At 38.5% G+C, this 20865-nt stretch overlaps 1 protein-coding gene across 2 annotated transcripts in view; it reads right to left on the reverse strand.

The window, feature by feature from the left end:
* The window catches only part of ELL2 (elongation factor for RNA polymerase II 2), a 71509-nt gene that overhangs the window by 45523 nt on the left and 5121 nt on the right, over nt 1-20865 (reverse strand). For both annotated transcript variants that reach the window (XM_061152049.1, XM_061152050.1), the window contains exon 2: nt 7045-7092. In XM_061152049.1, coding sequence (XP_061008032.1) covers nt 7045-7092 — 48 coding nt within the window. The remainder of the gene's footprint in view (nt 1-7044; nt 7093-20865) is intronic.

A 20865-nucleotide genomic window follows, 5' to 3' on the forward strand; every position in this document is an offset into this window, starting at 1 on the left:
AAGAGAAACAACAAATGTTTCTCTGAATGTGAGAGTAAAATGCTCACTGAACATTTATTATAGGCAGGCAAGGCAGTTTAGTGATGAAAACAGGCTCTGGAATCAGATGCTTAGACTGTGTGTAGGTTCCCTCACTCACTAATGGTGTGAGCTTTACCAAGCGGTTTAAATTTAGAGCCAGAGTTAACACACCTGCAGGATACGAGTATGTGCTTCACGGCATCCTAGCCGGGACGAAATGAAAATAACACGTGTAAAGTGCTTAGAATAGGGGTCTTAGCACATAATAAATATTCAATAAATTTTAGTTATAAAACTACTGAAAAAAAAAAACCCTGGAGTCTATAAGCAAAATAATGGATGACTATGCATTTATGCTAAATATACTACAAATTATAAGAGTAGTTAAGAGAAATTTTGAAAATTCCTAGTCTGGTAAGGGCAAATTCATTAGCCTCAAAGCATTTATATATGTCTTTAAATCAGTAAAATTCTTTTCTTCTAAACTTGTTCTCAAAGCAAATTACTTTTATAAGTTAAAAATTTTAGCCTAAAAATAAGTTTGAGAACATTTTAATTTCATACTCTTGTTCCTTCCAGTTTAAATCACAATTCAAGAATGGTTATAAATATTTACCTTTCCTATAAATTCTCCAGATTATCTAACATACGGAGCTAATAAGCAAACTTGTCAAGGGTGAGGTCAGGAAAGAAAACTTTCGAAAAGATTCTAGTTAGTTAAACCTTATTGCAGAATACAGCAACTCTCTAAATACTTCTACTGCATTGCTGCGGTTAATTGGATCTAAGATACCAGCCCAACTGGACGACTCTCCATGATTTTATGTACCCCTGCATAATATAAAATGCTGACAAATTAGGACACACCACTAAGATGCTGTTGATAATGAGATGCATTTTTTAATTCCAAAGATATTAAAGGTTAAGAACTGCCTTGCAATCAGTGATATATAGTAATTTTGTTGCTGTGTTAAACATTGTTTGAAATAAGATCTATGGCTTCCGCATATTCTGCTAAATTGTTTTTCCTGCTTTAATTTTGGCTTTTCTTTTTAATAGAGCGAGTTCTTATAAGGATAAGGCCTTGCACATAGTAAGAGGTCAAAAGAGATTTAAATACTGCTTGTGGTTCAAATTTAGGGGTGAATTAGCTATAAGAACTGTAGGTGTTATAGGATGGTTAAAGATGATTACTTTTCAAGCTTAAATAAGTGAGTGCTGTTAAAGTGACTATGTCTGTAACATAGACAACTGAATTTCACAAGTTTCAGTTTTTGGTGGGAAACGAAACAAAAAGGCAAAGCCATCAGTGGCAGATTTTATTGACAAACGGGGTGTCAGTAACAAGAGCTGGCACTTCAAGGTCCACACCGCCTAGCGTGGTGCCTGGTACACAGCAAATATTCACAAAAGCTTGCTGAATGAAGGCTGGAAGCTTAACTAACTGCTAAGAATGCCATTTATGGTATTGGTTGCAAGTTCAGATTTCAATCATAGTTCCAATAGATGCTTTCCAAAGTGACTTCAATTTGATGAAGGACAGAGCTGGGTGGCTTAGTTTTCAGCTCCTTTGTGATCTTTGATATATACCAAAGTGAATATTTCTTTCGAATTGGGCAATTTATTACTGTATTAACACCTTAGTAAATTAACATATGGTTGCAGTGTGTGTGCTCAGTCACGTCTGACTCTGCAACCCCAGGCTCCTCTGTCCATGGAATTTTCCAGGCAAGAATACTGGAGTGGGTTGCCATTTCCTACTCCAGTGGATCTTCCAGATCCAGGGATAGAACCCAAATTTCCTGTGTCTCTTGCATTAGGATTCTTTACCACTGAGCCACCCGGGAAGCCCAAAGTGTGGTTAATGAGGTATAATTCAATACAGACATCAAAATGTTATCTACACATTTAACCACTGTAATATTAAAAAAAAAAAATTAAACCAGAACTGCCATTACAAAAGGATTTAATTTTAATGTTAAAATCAAATCTTTGTAGTATTAATTACATTCAGAGCTGAATGTGTAAGGGTAAGCTGTTAGTCAGCAACCTTTGAGCAGACTGACTAAACACAACTGTTGGCAAAACCAGTGGAATAGCCAAACCAAAAACAGCAAGGGAAAGCAGACGGCAGGCATATCATCGAAGAAGGAATGGCAGTGCTGGGGATTTATTTTTATCTTTGCTGCTGTTTCAAGCAGATAGTTATCTTTGCTTCCCGGGTATCAAGTAGATTAGAGAAGGGTAGTCTGCGGGAAGTATTTGCAGGTGGGTTGAAACTGCCTACTAATTTCAAATACTGTATAATTTAGTTTTTCAAAACCAATCTTCTCTCCAGCCCCCCAAAAGGAAAACAAGTAATTAACAAAGTATTTCTGAATGCTTTGCTAAGTTTGGAAGAAAAAAAAAAAAAATCCAACTCTGTTCTTTAGAGTTAATGGCTCTACTGCAAAAATTCTAACACCATTCAAGCCTTTTAAATTAGCAGTTCAACGCAGATTTCAAAGGTCACTGTACCTTTTTGGAAGGCACACATTTAAAACCTGTTTGGCTGGCTTTTTGTTGCTCCTTCTTGATAAAGTGTGTGTGACTCAGTATTTTATAGGAAACATGACATGGTGGTACGTACAGAAAATATTTTTAAAATTTTCAGTCATCTTAAGGTTAATTTCTAAATTACACATGCAGCTTCTACTTTCTAAAGCCTCTGGGACTGCTGAGTCTGAAGCAAGCAATTAAATTAGAGAGAAGTTTGGAACAACATTCTCATAACAAATACTGAGTTAAAACTGAAGTCTGGAATCCTATTTACTGTGACAAAGTTAAACATTTTTCTCACCGCCCTGGGACAATCATTCCCTGCACAGGCGTCCCTGTGCCACACGCAAGCCCACTCTGCAAGGCTGCCTCAGGCCAGCAGATGTGGCCATTATTTGCTGTGGAAAACCTTACCATTTCAGATTCTATCTGAATTATAAACATACCTCTTTGTGTATGAGGGTGTACACAGATTTTAATAGACCTGGAATTTTACAAACCTATTTTCAGGGTACAGTATTTTGTTTTTTCTGAAACCTTTGCTTTAAGGTGCTGGTTCATACCAATCAGAAATACATAAGCCTTGTTCCTGAGAGTCCCTTGTTTCTACAGAGGTCTGAGAGGAGGTTCTGGATTAAGTCCTACATTATTAATTCTTTCCTGAGTATTAGTCTGTATGTGTTTGTCACGGGTTCCCTGAGGGCAAGGCCTGTGTCTTACCCATCCCTGTATCTCTGCACACTAAGCACTTAAGCAAAGTACTTGGCACCACTAAGGACTAAAAGAATGTGTGTGCAATGAGTAAGAGACAAATGGAACAATAAAGTTATTAGTACACCCACTGACTCGGCACCTGTTTATAGTTTATTGAATAATTATGTTAGTAGATAACTGCATCAGTAACAACTGCCATTACTTGAAAATACTGAGTTAACTTGCTTCCAGCACCTCTCCTTTGAGAGCTGTGCAATGTAGGGAGAATTCCCCCTGGCAGTGTAAAGACCTAGGCAGTACAGCTGTCTCCTTCAGCTGTGTGTCTTTAGATAAGAAATTTTTAACAAACATAAAAATACACAGTAATTAGTTTTTAAACTTTACTGGAACACACAGTTTTGGAAAATTTTCATCTACCACATTTTCAGTATCTAGTTAAAATATGAGATAGAACTACCTGATTTGGATAAAGCTTGCTCAACAATAAGGATGCAGCTTTTGGAAACTGTGTGCGTTATACCAATACACTCCTCTGAATGTCGCAACTTGAACACTTCAGTACTGTAGTGAATCTTACCAGCTTCTTTTTCCATCAATTAGAAAAGCTACCTTTTCTGTCTTTTCTACAAAAATGCATAATTCTATGCATTTACTAGGCAACAGTAAACCTTTAGTTATGATAATCCTAGGTATGGATTAGAACCGTGAGGATAATTGGTTGAGCCATACTCTTAAAAATCAACAAGGTATTTCAGGCTGATTTATTCAGCTCCTGATATTCATGAGTTTTAAAAACAGTCAACTGCTCCTAACAGTTATTTTGTCTCTTCAGAATTCATCAAATGCCTTCAATGACCATTCAATTTCCTGAGTACTCTCTTCCACAGAGGGGAAAGGGTGAGATGAAGTGTGAAAGACACAAGTTACATTTTTTATGCTGCCCAACTATGATGATAAAAATCCAGGTAATCAATGATTCTCAGAATTTTCCTCTTTAAGAGCATATTGCTATATTTTGTTTAATGGTCCAGTCTGCATTTTCTTTTTTTTTAGAAGAAAACTTCACTCTAAGAGAACATGTTCAGGCACAAAAGTAAATATGCTTAAAAGCAACCTGCCAAGACCCAAATTCTGACTTTCTAACAGAAGGCGGAAAATCCTATAATTAGTAACAAGAAAGGGCATAACCATGCAGTGCTTAGTATCAGGGAAAGAGGACATAATCTTGACACTAAATGTTCACTTTTAAAATGATGCATTGGCAACATTTCATTTCTATTTCAAATATGTCTACACAGGACACTGTCATCATAGTTAATTTACATTTTCAATCACATTTGATGTAAAGACTGTACATTTGTTAAATTTGCCCCATTCTTTCTAGGAAAACTTTCAAAGCGTCTGAAACCCTGTATTAGAAGACAACTAAAATTTTTCATTAAGAAAAACCCTTTTGTGGGCAATCCAAGTTAAAACCTTCTAATTTTGAGTCCTAAACATTTTCCACATAGGAAAACTCTCTAAGGATACTTTAGAGAGTTTTTAAAGCAATCAGCACCGGCAATGTTAAATTACCATGGCTCTCAAGAAAAACAGAGGAACGCTGTACAGAAGACCCTCACATTTGTGGCTCAGCATCCTCCCTGTGGGCTGTGCCAACCCACTCCCTCCCCTGCAATGACTCTTTGTTTTTACCCAGTCCCAAAGGGATGGGGAGGGCTCTGCAAAGAGAAGGGGGGAGGGGAGGCTGGAATGCAGCTGCAGGCTCTGAAACAATGCTGAGTCCATATATTTTGTTCCCAGTTAGAATAATAAAAAGGGGACTGCGGTGGGGGGTGGGGGACGGAGAAGACAGAGCCCAGAATGCCAAGGTAGGACCCAGTGTCCTCCAGCTCGCCTTCTGCGGCACTCCCTCTCCCCACGCTCCCAGCCTTCCAACTCCAACAACCATTCATTTGGTTAAAAGCTTATCTGTTAAAATTCAAATGCCCATTAAGATTTAAACCCATCAGTTATTTATACCTAAATTACTTTTATCAGTGAACTCCTCTCAGACAATAGGGTAGGAAGAGAGAAGGGAGCTTGCAAAGATAAACTGGGGAAGCCTAGAATACTAGGAAAGTTTGGGGGAGGTGGGTAGCAGATTTCAGAAAAGGAGGGCCGAAGTTTCAAATAGAAACTGCCTGCTTTGTAATGGTGCCTAGGGCCTGGAGGTAACAGGTATGCCATACAAGCCATATTCCTTCTGAGACTGCTAAAACCTACATTTCTGAATCAAGAGCTTGGAAGCCTGCACATATTGGTTCCTCATTATTCAGTTTAACCTAGTCCCTCCTAAGAAAATATCCTTCACTTGCATTTCCCTGGCCTCCACTTCCCAAGTGGGAGAATTATGGGAAGAGGGAAGAAGCAGACACCAAACAAGCTGTCAGCTGCTAGGGAGAGAAAGACCTCCTCTTCAAACCCTCCTCTTCTCCCCTGAGTACTGTCCTCTCTACCCAGGTAACCCTTCACTGAAATGGGCAGCCCGGGCGAGCTTAGGAATCCCTGCCTCTAGAACATCCACTCAGATGTTATTGATGCCACTGAAATTTGTAAGAAAATTCAAGAAGCCTTAAGTGAACAACCAAAACTAATACCTCAAGACAGAATCAGCATGCAGTAAAGATCATCTAAAAAGCTATAAAACAAAATTCAGAAGAACAATTGTTCCCATTAGGATCCCATTCATGAACACTCAGTTACTGGGGGAGAAAAAAAGAGGACTTCATTATAAAGCTGAAGCAAACCTCTAACATCCACACACAAACATCTCCTTCAAGTTAGCATTTCACAAGATTTAGAAGTACTCTTAGTTGGTGCTGAATGATACAATTAATCTCTTGATTCCTGAAGTGTTATCAAGTTATGAAGTTTAAAAAGATTGTACTTATACACATTGAATTTCTGCATTTTGTGACATAAAAATTCTCAAGCATATAGATTTATAATAAGCAGGAATAGGATCTTCCCCCCTCAGGTTGCCTTTTCACTACAGCTCTAAAATACATTTACAGATAGTCCAAATCTCCACACTATGGATAGTATTAGAGACAAATTTAGAAATGCATGTTAATTTAAGTGAAGGAATGATTGAGTCTACCATTTTATTAATATTAAATAGTAATAATAGTAATTATGAAATAATATTGACACTACTCCTGTGAAGTTTATCATCTATTACAAATACAAAATTCATAGGTCCATTTTATTAGGGGTTATCACTTATTACACTTTCAAGTGCAGCAATGGAACAGACAATACTTTGTTTATTCTGTGTACTGGAAAAACTCAATTTTCTATATATACATTTTATTTCTTAGTATGTACAATCAAAGAAATAAAGTCTATAGACAACAAAAGTTTGTTCATATTAACAATAATCACAGTCATAACTTGCCTAAAATTAATGATTCTTTTCAGTTGCTTAATTGTGGTAAATAAAATATAATCTCTTAACACTATGATGTATGTTACAGTTCAAAAAAAGGTTAAAAGATCAAATAGCTATGACTTGGAAATAACAACTCTCAACATCTGTATCTGAATTACTTTTGAAATAAATCAAGAAGATAACTCAAGTCTTAAAAGTATCATAAATTTTCATTTAGTCACAAAGTTCACAAAATATGATCAACATTAATATATTAAGAGGCACAGGTGAAAACAAATTTTAAGATTTAAATATAATACTGTGTAAGATTAGATTTTTTGCTAAATTAGAGTACTCACCCCTTGGAGCCCTTGGAATTGAATTGAAGGTCGAAAAGGAATTAAATTCTATTAAAAGAAACATAAGAAACAAACAGATCAAACTTGGTTACTGGACACATAACTAAACGTTTAAACTTTAAGTCTATGCACCTGATCAGTGCCATAGTCTGTGAAAATCCTTCCATTACATACTTGGGTTTATATGTCATTATATTAAGATGTCTTGATAAATGACACCGCACTACCATTGACAGCACAACTGAGGGATCTTCTGGCAGTGTAGCTCATCAGATCTTTGAAAATGACTAACATGATTTGGCAAAAAATGATTAGTGTACTAATTCAATTTTACATTAAAAAAAATATTCTTGCTTAGTTTCTTGATATATTTTTTTAAAGAGGTGGAGGAAAGCTAGAGATAATTAAAGGAACCTTGCAAAACCTTAACAGGATGCTAGTATAAAATTAAAACATTTGAGGATGAACTGTGGTTTCCATTTTCTCACATTTTTAAAAAATTAAATTTATTTAAAATTGAAGGATAATTGCTTTACAGTGTTGTGTTGGTTTCTGCCAGACACCGACTCGAATCAGCCATAGGCACACCTCTGCCCCCGCCCTCCCAGCTCCCTCCCCATCCCACCCTCTGGGCTGTTTGATACAGAGCTCTGGTTTGAGTTCATACAGCAAATTCCTATTGTCTACTTTCCACATGGTAATGTAGGTTTTCAGTTACTCTGTCCATGTATCCCACCCTCTCCTTCCTTCATTTTCTCACACTTTACCAGAGATGAGTGTTTAGTTGAGGGTCAAACAAGTAGCCAGTTCCATCATAAGCTTTTCATCAGGCGAATATAATTTCTAGAACAATGTTTTATTATGAGCTTTGTCCTCTTCCTAAATTTTTATATTTTCTCATAGAGCTATGTATTTAAAAGAAAAGCTGTAATTGTAAATATCTACCATAGTCTCAGGTATAATTTCCTGTACCCAAAATCACCAGTATGGGACTGGTTTACTACTATGGGAATGCTCTCCCAAACTGGTAACAGAAATTCATGGGGAAATCAGATTTGGATAACATTTTAATAGTAACACATCAGCTATTTTTCATACCCTCATATCCAAATTCAATGCACAAAAACAAAAGCAGTGGTTTCTGGTCTCAACTCTACCTTAAAGAAGAATACAGAGGCACCCATGTGCCCCTCCCTTGCCACTCCACATTAACCACTGCTATCAGTTACGTCCCCAAACTGCAGATTGAAGTTTAGTGATCAGTATCACAGTAAACCAGAGAGAAATAAGGAAAGGATAAGTACTTTAAAAGATAGATCATTGGAATATAAAATCAAGTGGTAGCATTAACCGTCCTGTTATTATTTATAAAAATAGATAAACATCTTGGAGAAAACATAGTAGACACTATTACCATTGTTCTACCACCATAAAGATAATTTAACTTTAGACTTATTAGCAGGATCAAAGTACTACTGGTTGACCAAGTTTATTTCTTGGTGTGGGAGATAATTTTTTGTAGTGATTCATTCTAATTCATGGCCTTTTATGAAAATATAAAATACAGATTAATGCTAATTTGAATTTCCTTAGAGGGAGAAAGCCTCACCCAAACGTACATTTCACAGCTAATCCTCTACCAGAAGTAATGGCAGCTTGCCTGCAGAAGCCCTGGGGAGGCTCCCTTCACCTGGGGAAGTAGGTGGTCCTCCAGTTTAGGCAACAGAGGTCCCGGTTCTAGATCTCAGAATACTTCAATCAGCCCCACCTCCTGCTCTCTCTTCAAATCCCAAACCCTAAACATTTCTTCTGAGGCTGAAGACACTTTCCTCCCTGACTCCTTGAAGGAAGGTTATCTTCAGCTCACCACTTGAATTTGAACTTCTTTATCAAGTTCATCAATTCTTCTTGGTCAAACAAATGCTAACTTTCCTCAGCTTTCAAACTGCTCACTTCTCCACTGGATATCACAGCTACCTTACACTTGGAGACGCCTGTCCTCCTAGCTCTCTGATCATGCCTTTTATTTCAAAAGCTAGGGCCCTCACTTACTTTCCTCTTGCTACATCTACTCTGTCCTGGAGGCTCACCCTGTCTGTCTGGTGATGACTCTGAATCTCTTCAGGATTCCTCAACTTGGCATTCCTCCAAAACTTGCAACTTAGCACTTGCCTAGGATATTTGCACCACAAACTCTCAGACAGTAAAACTGGCAAACACTAAACTGCCCCTATGGAGAAGGAAATGGCAGCCCACTCCAGTGTTCTTGCCTGGAGAATCCCAGGAACAGCAGAGCCTGGTGGGCTGCCGTCTAAGGGGTCGCACAGAGTCGGACACGACTGAAGTGACTTAGCAGCAGCAGCAGCAGCAAACTACCCCTAGGGCTTCCCTGGTGGCTCAGTGGTAAAGAATCTGCCTGCCAAGCCGTCCAGGAGATGCTGGTTGGGTCCCTGGGACGGGAAGATCCCCTGGAGGAGAAGATGGCAACCCACTCCAGTATTCTTGCCTGGGAAATCCAATGGACAGAGGAGCCTGGTGGGCTACAGTCTGCAAGGTTGCAAGAGAGTTGGACAGACTGAGCGACTAAACTACAACAAACTGCCGCTGCCCCTCACCAAACTGGCACCTCTTTCCTACTTTCCGGCCAGGGTGCTTCTTTGTGGTTCTCCAGACTCACAACCGTAAATTTAACCTAAGAGTCTCTTTTCCTTCTCCTCTCACCACATTTACTTAGGCATTCACACACTACTAGAATCCCAGAATTCCAAATCCAGAGATAATCCAGTTGCTACCCACCTACCTCCCGCTATATAACCACAATGGGCCATGTGTCCCATTAATAACTAAGCTGGGACCATAATCTAGGACTCAATCTTCCTGTTTTGCCATACTCCTTTTTTCCTACTATCTTGGGCTCCACACACATCTGCTATGGCAGATCCAAAAGTTTGGGGGCTTGCTCCTTTATGCATAGAATTCACTTTTTAGTTAAAGAACATTTGAAAATAATTAAATATTAGGTTAACTGCTGCTGGGAGGTGCAGTAAGGATTCTCAAAAAGGAGAAAAACACGGGTTAGAAGAGATACTAGAAAAGAGAAAAGGCTCATGGAAAAGATGGATCTTTTTTTTTTTTTTTTTTTTTTTAGCAATTCTGAAAAAACAAACTCCAAGGAAAAGGAGTGCCCTAAGCAAAAGAGCAAGGAGACAGGAATGGGTGGTGTGCGGATGGAGGGCAGGTCTCTGGGTGTGTGCAGCGTCCTTTCACATGTGAAACAGGACATAAGAACGAGAACTGGACCTAGTGATCCCTGGCTAATCTCTTCTTAACCTCAAAATGTGTCTTCAGTTTTAACTTCTATCCACTACTGCATAAATAGGACAGTAATTGAAATTTCCAACCTCAGAATTTCAAAAGGTTTATCACCCTGTGAACTAGCCCTACCCTAATTCCCTCCATTACTCCTTTAGGGATGGCCTTTAAGTCTTGCCTTTGACAGGATAAATGATTGGAGGCTCTTCTGATTTTTGGAATAAGAAAGTGAGTTCCTAAAAGAAATTGCTTCAGGGAAAGCAGCTCTTTCAGTCATGTGTAAGAAAGATAGACAGGGAGGAATCGCTAGGGAAAAGGATTAGATATCAGCTCCAGGGGATGTTTTATTTAGGAACACTCTGGTGATAAAGGCTTAAATTAGTATGACTTCATTTGGAGCCAACAGGAGATGGTGGAATGAGCAGACATTCCCGAGAAAGGATAAAATTGTGCTGAAGGTCTGAGTATCTCTCTCTCTCTCTCTCACACACACACACACACACACACACACACGAAGTAAAGGTGGCTCAGGGCTCTCAATCATCATTTGGGGCCAACCTGCCCCAGGCTCTGGAGGAGGAAATGACAGTCCAGTATTCTCACCTGAAGAATCCCATGGACAGAGGAACCTGGAAGGCAGCAGTCCATGGGGTGGCAAAGAGTCAGACACGGCTAAGCAACTGAGCATGCATACACACGCATGCCCCAGACACCCTCAAATTAAGCTCAGTTTCTACTTTGAAAGTTCCTAGGCTGCTTCCAGGCCCCTATTACCCAGCACCTAAACAAAGGCCTTCCTCCCCTCCAGTCAGTCGGTTCAGTCGTCAGTCGTGTCCGACTCTTTGCGACCCCATGCACTGCAGCACGCCAGGCCTCCCTGTCCATCACCAACTTCCAGAGTTTACTCAAATCCATGTACGAGTCAGTGATGCCATCCAACCATCTCATCCTCTGTCGTCCCCTTCTCCTCCTGTCTTCAATCTTTTCCAGCATCAGGGTCTTTTCCAATGAGTCAGTTCTTCCCATCAGGTGACCGAAGTGTTGGAGTTTCAGCTTCAGCATCAGTCCTTCCAATCAACATTCAGGACTGATTTCCTTTAGGATGGACTGGTTGGATCTCCTTGCAGTCCAAGGGACTCTCATGAGTCTTCTCCAACACCACAGTTCAAAAGCATCGATTCTTCCCTTCCTTCAGTTCCTTCCAAATGTTCCTCATTCAAATAGCTAGCAGAAGCTTTCTCAGATACCACTTTGCAGTGGGTTCTATCAAAGCAAAACAAACTCCTCACACAGAAAGCAGATGCTCCAACTACAGGACAAACCAGTCTCATCTTTCATTTCCCAAATGTGGCTCAGCACTGTTAACATTTTTCAGTCTCTTTGTTTTGTAAACAATTTCCTCTCTATTTCTACTTCCTAACTGTTCCTTCAACCTGGCATAACTCCCCTAACACTACTTTGCCAATCCACATTAATCACTTAACATTCAAGTTTAAGATTAATTTCCTCAGCTAGGCTTTCCTTTGCCTGAATCAGGAATCAAAGACTCAGGTAAGTGTGAAAGAGACAGGATGTAAAGCAACAAGGAGTGGTGAATACCTGGGGGATGAATGCCCAACTGAGAAAGGACTCACATTTTAAAATGTTAAACATTTCCTCACCAAACAAAATACTACTGCCACCATTTTACTCACGCTGAACTACACCCACTTTAACTACCACTAGCTATTGTTTCTCCAGATGCTTGTGTCTGTGGTACCATGACACTGAGGGGTATTTTTGCATAAGTTGTCTTACTCCTGGTTGTTATGTTACAGAAGAGTCTAACACATATTTAACTTACAAGTACTTATATGCATTATGCTAAAAAATGTATTATAACATCATGTTGGCTATGGTCTCTTTATATGTGCAGTATCCAACTATACACATCATTTACTTTACTACTTGGGGTTGTATAGCACAAACACCACCACTATGCTGGACATCAACTTTGAACTTTCAAGAGTAATTTTGACATTACCCAACCTTTTGCCTGATGACTTGCATTCAGAACCTTACCTCCTGATATGCTTAGAGTTCTAGCTGTATTACTTGAAGCCTCAACAAAAATGACAACTTGTTCTTGTTTACATACTTTTGTAATGTACAGAGCATTTTTATACCCATAGCCTCAACTGAGGCCTTCTAAAACCAGCTGTGGGCGGGAGGAAGGCATCATCACCTCCTGTTTCAGAGGGAGATAAGTGAGTCTCCAACAGGCAGAGTTCATTGCTTGAGATCACCCAGCCACTGGTTGGCAGAGCTGGACCTCAAATCCTGCTTTCTGAATCGCAAATACGGAACCCTTTCCTTCTCTTGCCTCTGTAATAGGTTCTCTCCCTGCCCTGAACATGTAAAGGCACTTAAATGCTCCTTCAGCTCTTCTGGCACTTTGTTTCCAAGGAAAATGAATTTCATAAAATCACTGCAATTTTCAAGGCTCCATTTCTAACTAAATAAAAACTTTAAAAAAATTAGTTTTTTCTTTTTTCTCCCTTGTAAGGACCATGCATAGTAAAGGAGCATATATAAATATTGTGTTAACATTTTTTATTGAAAAAATAAAACCCTCATCCATGGAGTAGTTGTGGGTGTTTATCTAAACATAATAAACTGGGATTACTGTTACTGATAAACTCTTTTAAGATATCTAACAAGCTAGAAGAGAAAAATATATGAGAGCCTTAAATCCATTATTAATTTTAATCCCAATTTTAGACAAGAAGATGTTAGGTACTATAGTTCTTGAATTTTTTCTTTTTTTTTTTTATAGCAACGAGAGACAGCTAGAATGCTATACCACTTTTTATGCATCTGACTACCGTGTTAATAGCAAAGGGACCAGGAATAAGTTCTAAAAGTCAATACCATTATATGTCTCAAGCACATTCCTTTTTCATCTAAATCTTTTTAGCCTAATTTTAACTACACAAACATAACCTCAACTCACTGTATATTTTAAAATGCAATCCAGTTTTAAAAGATAAAGTAATTACAGGTGGCCAAATATGATATGGCATGTTTTACAGTGATGTTTAACTTACTAAGTACATTTCCATTACAAATGGAATTTCAGCAGGACTTCAACTTTTGATTTTTAGCTTTAATTAAATATTTGCAGCAAGTAGCTCTTTTGAAAATCAAGTAACTCTATAGTTTAACTGAATAGTAGTTGAGTTATAAATAAGATAGTGATCTGGTCTCTTCGTCCAGCCAAGAAACACAATGCAGACTGGTACTGACTAGGGTAACCCCTTTTGATAAAAAAATGCTTCAACCACCTGATAAAGGTGATGCTTTGTAGTCAAAAGATTCTGTTCAACTCTTATTTGGTTCACTGCTTTTAGAGTTCCTTGAATTAACCCTCTTATTTATTTCTCAGGGAATGCAGGGCATTCTTAAGCTTAGAATAAAAGTGTAGACAATACTAAAATGCTCAAAAGTTTAGTTATGTTCTTGAAAACTGCCATTATAATAAGCCAACTACTGCAACAAAAACTGCTCTATGACTAAAGAAATCTATGTCCACTTATTCCCAGGGACTATTCCTCGCAATATATCAGGACTGTAAAAGTAATATGTAATTTACTAAGTAATTTTACTATGCAATCTTAATTGTACTGAGTAATTTTAATTTCTTCTTTAAAATTTTAATTTATTTTTGGCTGTGCTGGGTCTTTGTTGTCACATTCAGGTTGTGGTGAGTAGGGGCTCTTCTCTAGTTGTGGTGTAAGGCCCTAGTTCCTCTGGGCCTGTAGGATCTTCCCAGACCAGGGATTGAACCCATGTCCCCTGTATTGGCAGGTGGATCTTAATCAGTGGACCACCAGGGCAGTCCCAGTAATTTAAATTCCTGATAGGATTCTTTCAGAGAAGAAGAGAAGGGGCAAGGCTCTGGTTTCTTTGGGGATTAAATAAAAAGAGAGTAGGGAATCCCTGGTTGCTCAGTGGTAAAGAATCCACCTGAGATGCAGGAGACATGGGTTTGATCCCTGGGTCCAGAAGATCCCCTGGAGAAGAAAATGGCAACCTATCCCAGTATTTTTGCCTGGGAAATCCCAGGGACAGAGGAGCCTGGTGGGCTACAGTCCATGGAGTCGCAAGAGTCAGACCAACTTAGTGATTAAACCACCACCACAAGAAGAGAGTTATTCTATAAAAGTTGTTACAAACATCTCTTGATTGTTTACATATTGCTCATCCCTCAGGACAAATTAAATCTATGGTTACTTTTACTTTATCAACCACTTTTGGTTTTGTCAACATACAACCATAAGAAATAGACTTCTGGCCTAGAAAAGAGTGATTTCTCTAAGAAACACATTATAGAGGTCTAACTTTATTCTCTAAGGTTAGAGATATACTTGAAATACCTTCAGTTTCCCTTCTGCACCCATCATGGAGCTTTGACTCAAGTTACTTCTTGGATTATTTAAAATTAACCAATAGGTATTTATTAAATACTTTGCTTTTTATCTGAGTACCCAAGCCATATTGTAAGTCATGGTAGAGACAGTGCAAAAAGAAAAAATTCCAAAGTCAAATATAACTTTGGAACTTTGTCAAAACCAGAAAACTTTCTATAAACGGTTATGCACCAGGTGACTGCTTTAAGTGAGATTGTTTTAGGAAATGATTATAGCTACCTAGTTACTATTTATTGAATGCTTAAAATGTGTCAGGCCAGTGTAATCATTTTTACTATCACCTCTGGGAGTTCTCAGAATACCCTTGTTGGGTAGATACTATTATCTGCACTTCTCAAGAAAACCCTGTGAAATCGCATAAGGTTGCACAGCTTTAAAAAGTGACTTGGAGCTCAGACTCTGGCCTGTGTCACTTTAAGAACTGTGCTCTTGCCCACTGCTCTAGACAAGTTAGGTTCTCCAACTCCTCCTTAACAACAGTTACATAAAACGTGAAATATCTGAAAGCTAGAGAATTAAGAACTGATAGGAATAACTAGCTTTTGGGGGGAAGCACTGTTTTGGTTTTGCACTACAGCTTAAGGAAAATATCTGGTGGCACCTGAATTTGTTTTCACTTATGCAAGTAAATAGTAAAAAGTATTTATGACTTATCCTGGGATATGATTTGTTTAAGATACATCTTTCTTTCCTAAAGAGGTACTATACTATTTCAAGAACTTGCGGTAATAATCCTTTAATTTAAGAAGTCATTTAATTCTGCTCTTCAAATCGTCACCTGATAGAATAACCAAAGACTATTCAATAATTATAATTTTAACCGTGGTAATAAAAAAGAAAAATTCTAGGTAGGGAAAGAAGAGGAAGGGAAAAAAAAAAAAAAAAAAGATGGAGCTAAAGCAGAAAATCCCTGGAGAGGAAAATGGCAACCCACTCCAGTATTCTTGCCTGGAAAAGTTCCATGCACAGAGGAGGCTGGTAGGCTGCAGTACATGGGTGCAAAGAGTCAGACATGACTTAGTGGCTAACAAAAGCAGAATATAGCACAGGAAATCAGACAGTTAATCCTGAAATAAAATATATTCAGCTCTTGTCAAAGGTGGTAATATGTTTAGAATGATAGTATGAATGTGAAATTTCAGGATAATCCAAAGCTATCTTTTACTAAATGCCCCCACCACCACCCTGGACCCAAAGAGAAAGAGAGAATCAGAGTTTCACAAAAGCTGGTATTTTGCTTTCCCAGTCAACCCAACTTTACACATAGGAGAAACTCGTTCTCTGCAGTTTTGGAAGAACCGTATTAAAGAGCATATGGAATAAAGAATAATTTTTTTCTAGCCATTACAGCATGGAAAAGAATGAAACATAAAGGAGAGTATCAAAAGGGCAATGAGAAGTAAAAAACCCTGATCTATTTAACACAATCCTTGTTTTTAAAGAGTTTCTGGAAAACTGTAGCTCTCTGATGTAGGCCAAAGTGAAAAAAAAAATTGTCTAAAATGTTACTATTTCATACAACTATTTAAAGGAACATGGAAAGCAAAAATCCAAACTGAACAACTGCCTGAAGAGTTAGTTACTGTGAACCAGACCTTATAACAATATTTGAAGCATAATATCCCATCTTTTTTCAAAGAGAGAACTTAAGGTAGACTTTATAACTGTGTAAATAAACTTATACATCAAATCTGACTATAAATACAAATAAAGATTTGTTCCTTGTGATCCTGATCTCTAGTAAGGTATAAGGAGAAGCAGTAAAATAAACTTGTATTAGAAGATGGGTATTATTTTTAAAATACTAGAAATTTATAAAATGAAGCATCTACAACAAAGGGAGCTATTAGAAACCTTGAAACTTGGAGACGACATGATCACACTTAAGTGTTTTAAAAAGGTCACTCTGGCTGCTGCACAGTGAATGGACTCCTGGAGGAAGAGTGGAAGCTTGGAGGCTAGCTGGAAGTCCATGGCACTGGTCCTCAAGAGAGATGAGGTTGGCTGGGTGTAGACTGGTGGTGATGGATGAGGTTAGATTTCATTTGAAGAATGACAGAACTTACTGTAAGGATCAATTAAGTCAAGAAAAGAGGAGATAAATCAAGGTAAACCAGTCAATTACTAGGCAACTGGGAACAAGTGCTGCCATGTACTGAAATGGGGAACAGTCACAAAGATGTAGGTCTGAGGAATGAAATCGAGAACTGTGTCTGGGACTGTTCCGTTTGAGATAACCTCTTACAATTTGATAAAGAGACGAGATGTTGAAAATTGGTGCCTGGAAACAGAGGAAGGTTGGAGCTGGAGATAAACATTTGGAGGTCATTAACATACAGATGACATTTAAATCCTCAGGACTAGACAAGCTCCCCTAGGGAAGTGAAGAGAGGAAGGAACTAGGATCTCCAACTTCCACAGGCCAGTCCAGCAGAGGCTCGTCAGCAGAGGAGACTGAGAATGGGCAGGGCAGTGGGAGGAAAACCAGGAAAGTGTTTCTAACAGGAAAGAGCAGTCAACTGGATGGCGTGATACCCAGGTAAGACAGAAACGGAGAGATTTGACACTGGATTTGACAACAAAGGACCTAGTCAGGTGCAATCTCAGGGATGTGACAGACAAAACCCAAGTGGAGTGGGCTGGGCAGGGGATAGGAGATGAGAAAGGCAACACTACTTCTCAGATCCATTCACAACTAATCTTTCTCTCTTTAGGTGTCCCCTTGCACACAGACTTTATTGCACTTTTTAATTTAATTTTAATGTCTGCTTGTGACTACTAAGACATGAGTACTTTCTTAAGGCAGGGACCATCACTGACTTATCCAGTGCCTAGTTCTATGCCTGCACATGTCAGAAGATAAACATTGGCTAAATGAATATTTGATAGTTCTAGAAATAATTCCTACTCCTACCTCTTAGTCTTTTATTAAAGAAAAACATTTTTTTCAACTGAGTTTTAACCACATGGATGTGTTTTCTGGTTATCTGAGGCATCATAGTTTCAGCAATGAAAACCAAAAGCCATGATACTAAGTAAATGTCTTTTTAAAAAATATGCTAACACTTAAGTTTACAGGTAAGCATCCTGTAAGATCCTAAAGTATCTCAGAGAATCTTATTAGAAAATTCAAGCCTAGTTCCTTCCTTGTACCAGCTCTCTGTTCATGAGAAAAGTCTTCTAGCCAAGGTTATCTCTATGGACCATGAACCAAATGATCATAACTAGTGTATGACAATGTATATGTATAACAAAAGCTTCATGTACTCATGATTATTTTTTAGTTTGTTTTTCACAAACTGTCAAACAAAAAGAATCAAAAACATTGAAACAGAAATGAAAGTAATCTGGAAGTAAAAACACTGACCCTTTCAAGGCCTTTAGGAATCATTTTAAAATGATGTTTGAAATGTAAATCCAGGAACATTATAGAGTTACTTAATGTTTCAATAATTACTTGGGACAGAAACCACGGAAGGTCTGATCTTCATGTAAAAATCAAATTCAATTTTCATATTATCTGTACTCTATGACAGTCTTAAGTGAAATTTATAGAAGGTTATTGAATAAAGGGAGCCTACAAAAATACAAACAAAAATTTAAAATACCTGTTCAGAACCAAAATTTCTTCTACCCAGTAATTTCAACTTCCCCCAAAACATCACCAATCCCCAAAATTTCCACCCAAATGGAAAAGTTTGAAACGTGTAAATAGTATGGCATTGTTCTAGTCTAGACTTAGACCCAAATATACTTCTCAGATATAGAACAGCTAATCAAACCTAAGTCTCCTCATCACCAAACAAAGGACTGAGTGAAGAATATGGTACTTTCTCTCCCTCACCCTATCCTACCCTCCCACTGCTTCCAATTTCTCTACTAAGGGTACCCTCCTAGTGCTGATGGCTAGAAATTTCAATTCAACCCTGTTCTTATAAAACCTGGTGTTACATCCCATAGATTCTATTCCTCTATAGTATCTTGTCTCCCACTGTATTCCTAGTTTACATTCCACTCCTCTGATCTTGACCATGTACTTCTTCCTAACTTGTCTACTTCCTTCCAGATGCATCTTACATTGATCATGCACAGAGTCCAGAATAATCCTAAAGCATTAGCTCAATCACCTCAACTTTCTAATCAGTGTCTCCCCAGTTTTGACAGAGTAAACTCCAATCTGCTCCAGTCTCCCTTTCCTCTCTTAAATCCAGTTATATTTTCTGCCAAACATGAGGGTAAAGGACCAGGGTCTTCCTTGCAATTCTCAAAGCCTGATTTAGCTTTTCCACTTCTGCCCCTTCCTTGCCTGTCCTTCTGAAGATGTGATTCCCTCATCTAGTCTCTGCCTGTTAAAGCCCTTTAAGATCCAAAGCTGCTGTTTAGACCAATAACATATAGGAACCCCAACAAGAAAGAAACTTATGTTATCTGTCTAACAACCTAGTTATTAAACTAGTAGCCAAATGCTCTGACTACTGAGTTCCATTCAAGGTGCTAATTTGATTCATGAATCTTTAAGGAGCATATACATGTGTGCTAAGTTGCTTCAGTTGTGTCCAACTCTGTGCAACCCTATGGATTGTAGCCCACCAGGCTCCTCTGTCCATGGGATTCTCCAGGTAACAATCCTGGGGTGGACTGCCATGCCCTCCTCCAGGGGATCTTCCTGACCCAGGGATCGAACGCGCATCTATTATGTCTCCTGCATTGGCAGGTGGGTTCTTTATCACTAGCACGACCTAGGAAACCCTTAAGGGGCATACAGTCTAATTAATGAGATTCCCTCTTCTTATATCCTATATTAAACTGCTAGCTGTGAAATCCCAGGTTTGGCCTTTGCAGGCAAAGTATTAGTGGAGGCCCTTAAACCAGTTTTTCCTAAAGATTTAACACGGCCATCAAGAGCCATAAGGCCACAACCAAAATTGTAGATAGGCAGATAAACCGAAAGGAGGGGAGGGGAGAGAGGGAAAGAAAAGAAAGCAATTTTCATGGTAAATCTGACCTGATTTTTCTATGCCATGTTTTTTCAGCTTAAATTTAGCTGTAGAGACAGTCATTAATTTACTGTATCCTACTCCAGACCTGCTTTTCTAGATTTCTGCATTAACTCATGGGAAACATCCTATGGAGCTGAGATATGCAGGCAAGTCAAATGTGCTGCGAGCATACACATGCTGTCTTCTCTATTCTAAAACTCTACTCATCTTACACAAAGAAATGCCCATTTCATCACATTTTAGGGACATCTTCTTCAATACTCCAAATACATTTGACCCAAACTGGCAAATACTTGGCCTGAACTCTGATGCTAGGCTCCTGATCCTCTCTGTAGTCACTGCAAATTGTTAAAAATGACCCAGCACAGGTTCCATAGTTTTTTGGTTTTTTTTTTTTTTTTTCAAAAAACAAGTGCAAATAGAAAGGTTGGATCTGGTGATTGTCCTTGATAAGCTTTCCTGTAAATCATTCCAAGAATTTTACACCCCTTTCCTTTTAAATTCTCTTCTTGAACACATTCCAATCCTTCACATATGTTCTTTCTTTCTCAATTCTGGTGTCAAGGTTCCCTGTCTATCCCTTCAGGCAATCTGGCCACTGCTTTTCACTAGGAGGAGCACCCTTTTTTGCACTGAACACCTGATCATCTGAATAAACTTTTCACTTATTGCAAAATGGGGCACAGATTTGACTTTACTTGATACAAAGCTTTTTCAGATCAAGTTCAGCCTCAAGATGGGTTTAAGTTAAAGTCAGTAAGATTAACCTATTTAAATTAAAATTGGCTATATGAAAAAACTGCAACAGAAGGACTCTGCTAAGGCAAACCTCATTGTTTCACTTAGTAAACATGTCAGCACAGTGGCAGCTCTGTGCTGGCAGGTCTGGATGCTTGAGTGGTACCCTTAAGAACAGGTCCTTCTGTATTTATTAACAGCAGATTATTGAACACATACGTACACATCCAGAATTGTTTGAGGGCAGGCACAAAAAAGGAAGAGACAGGAAAAAGTAAGGCATGTGTCTTTTTGTGCCTTAA

Source organism: Dama dama, chromosome 9 (assembly GCF_033118175.1).
Source record: "Dama dama isolate Ldn47 chromosome 9, ASM3311817v1, whole genome shotgun sequence".
Lineage (NCBI taxonomy): Eukaryota > Metazoa > Chordata > Mammalia > Artiodactyla > Cervidae > Dama > Dama dama.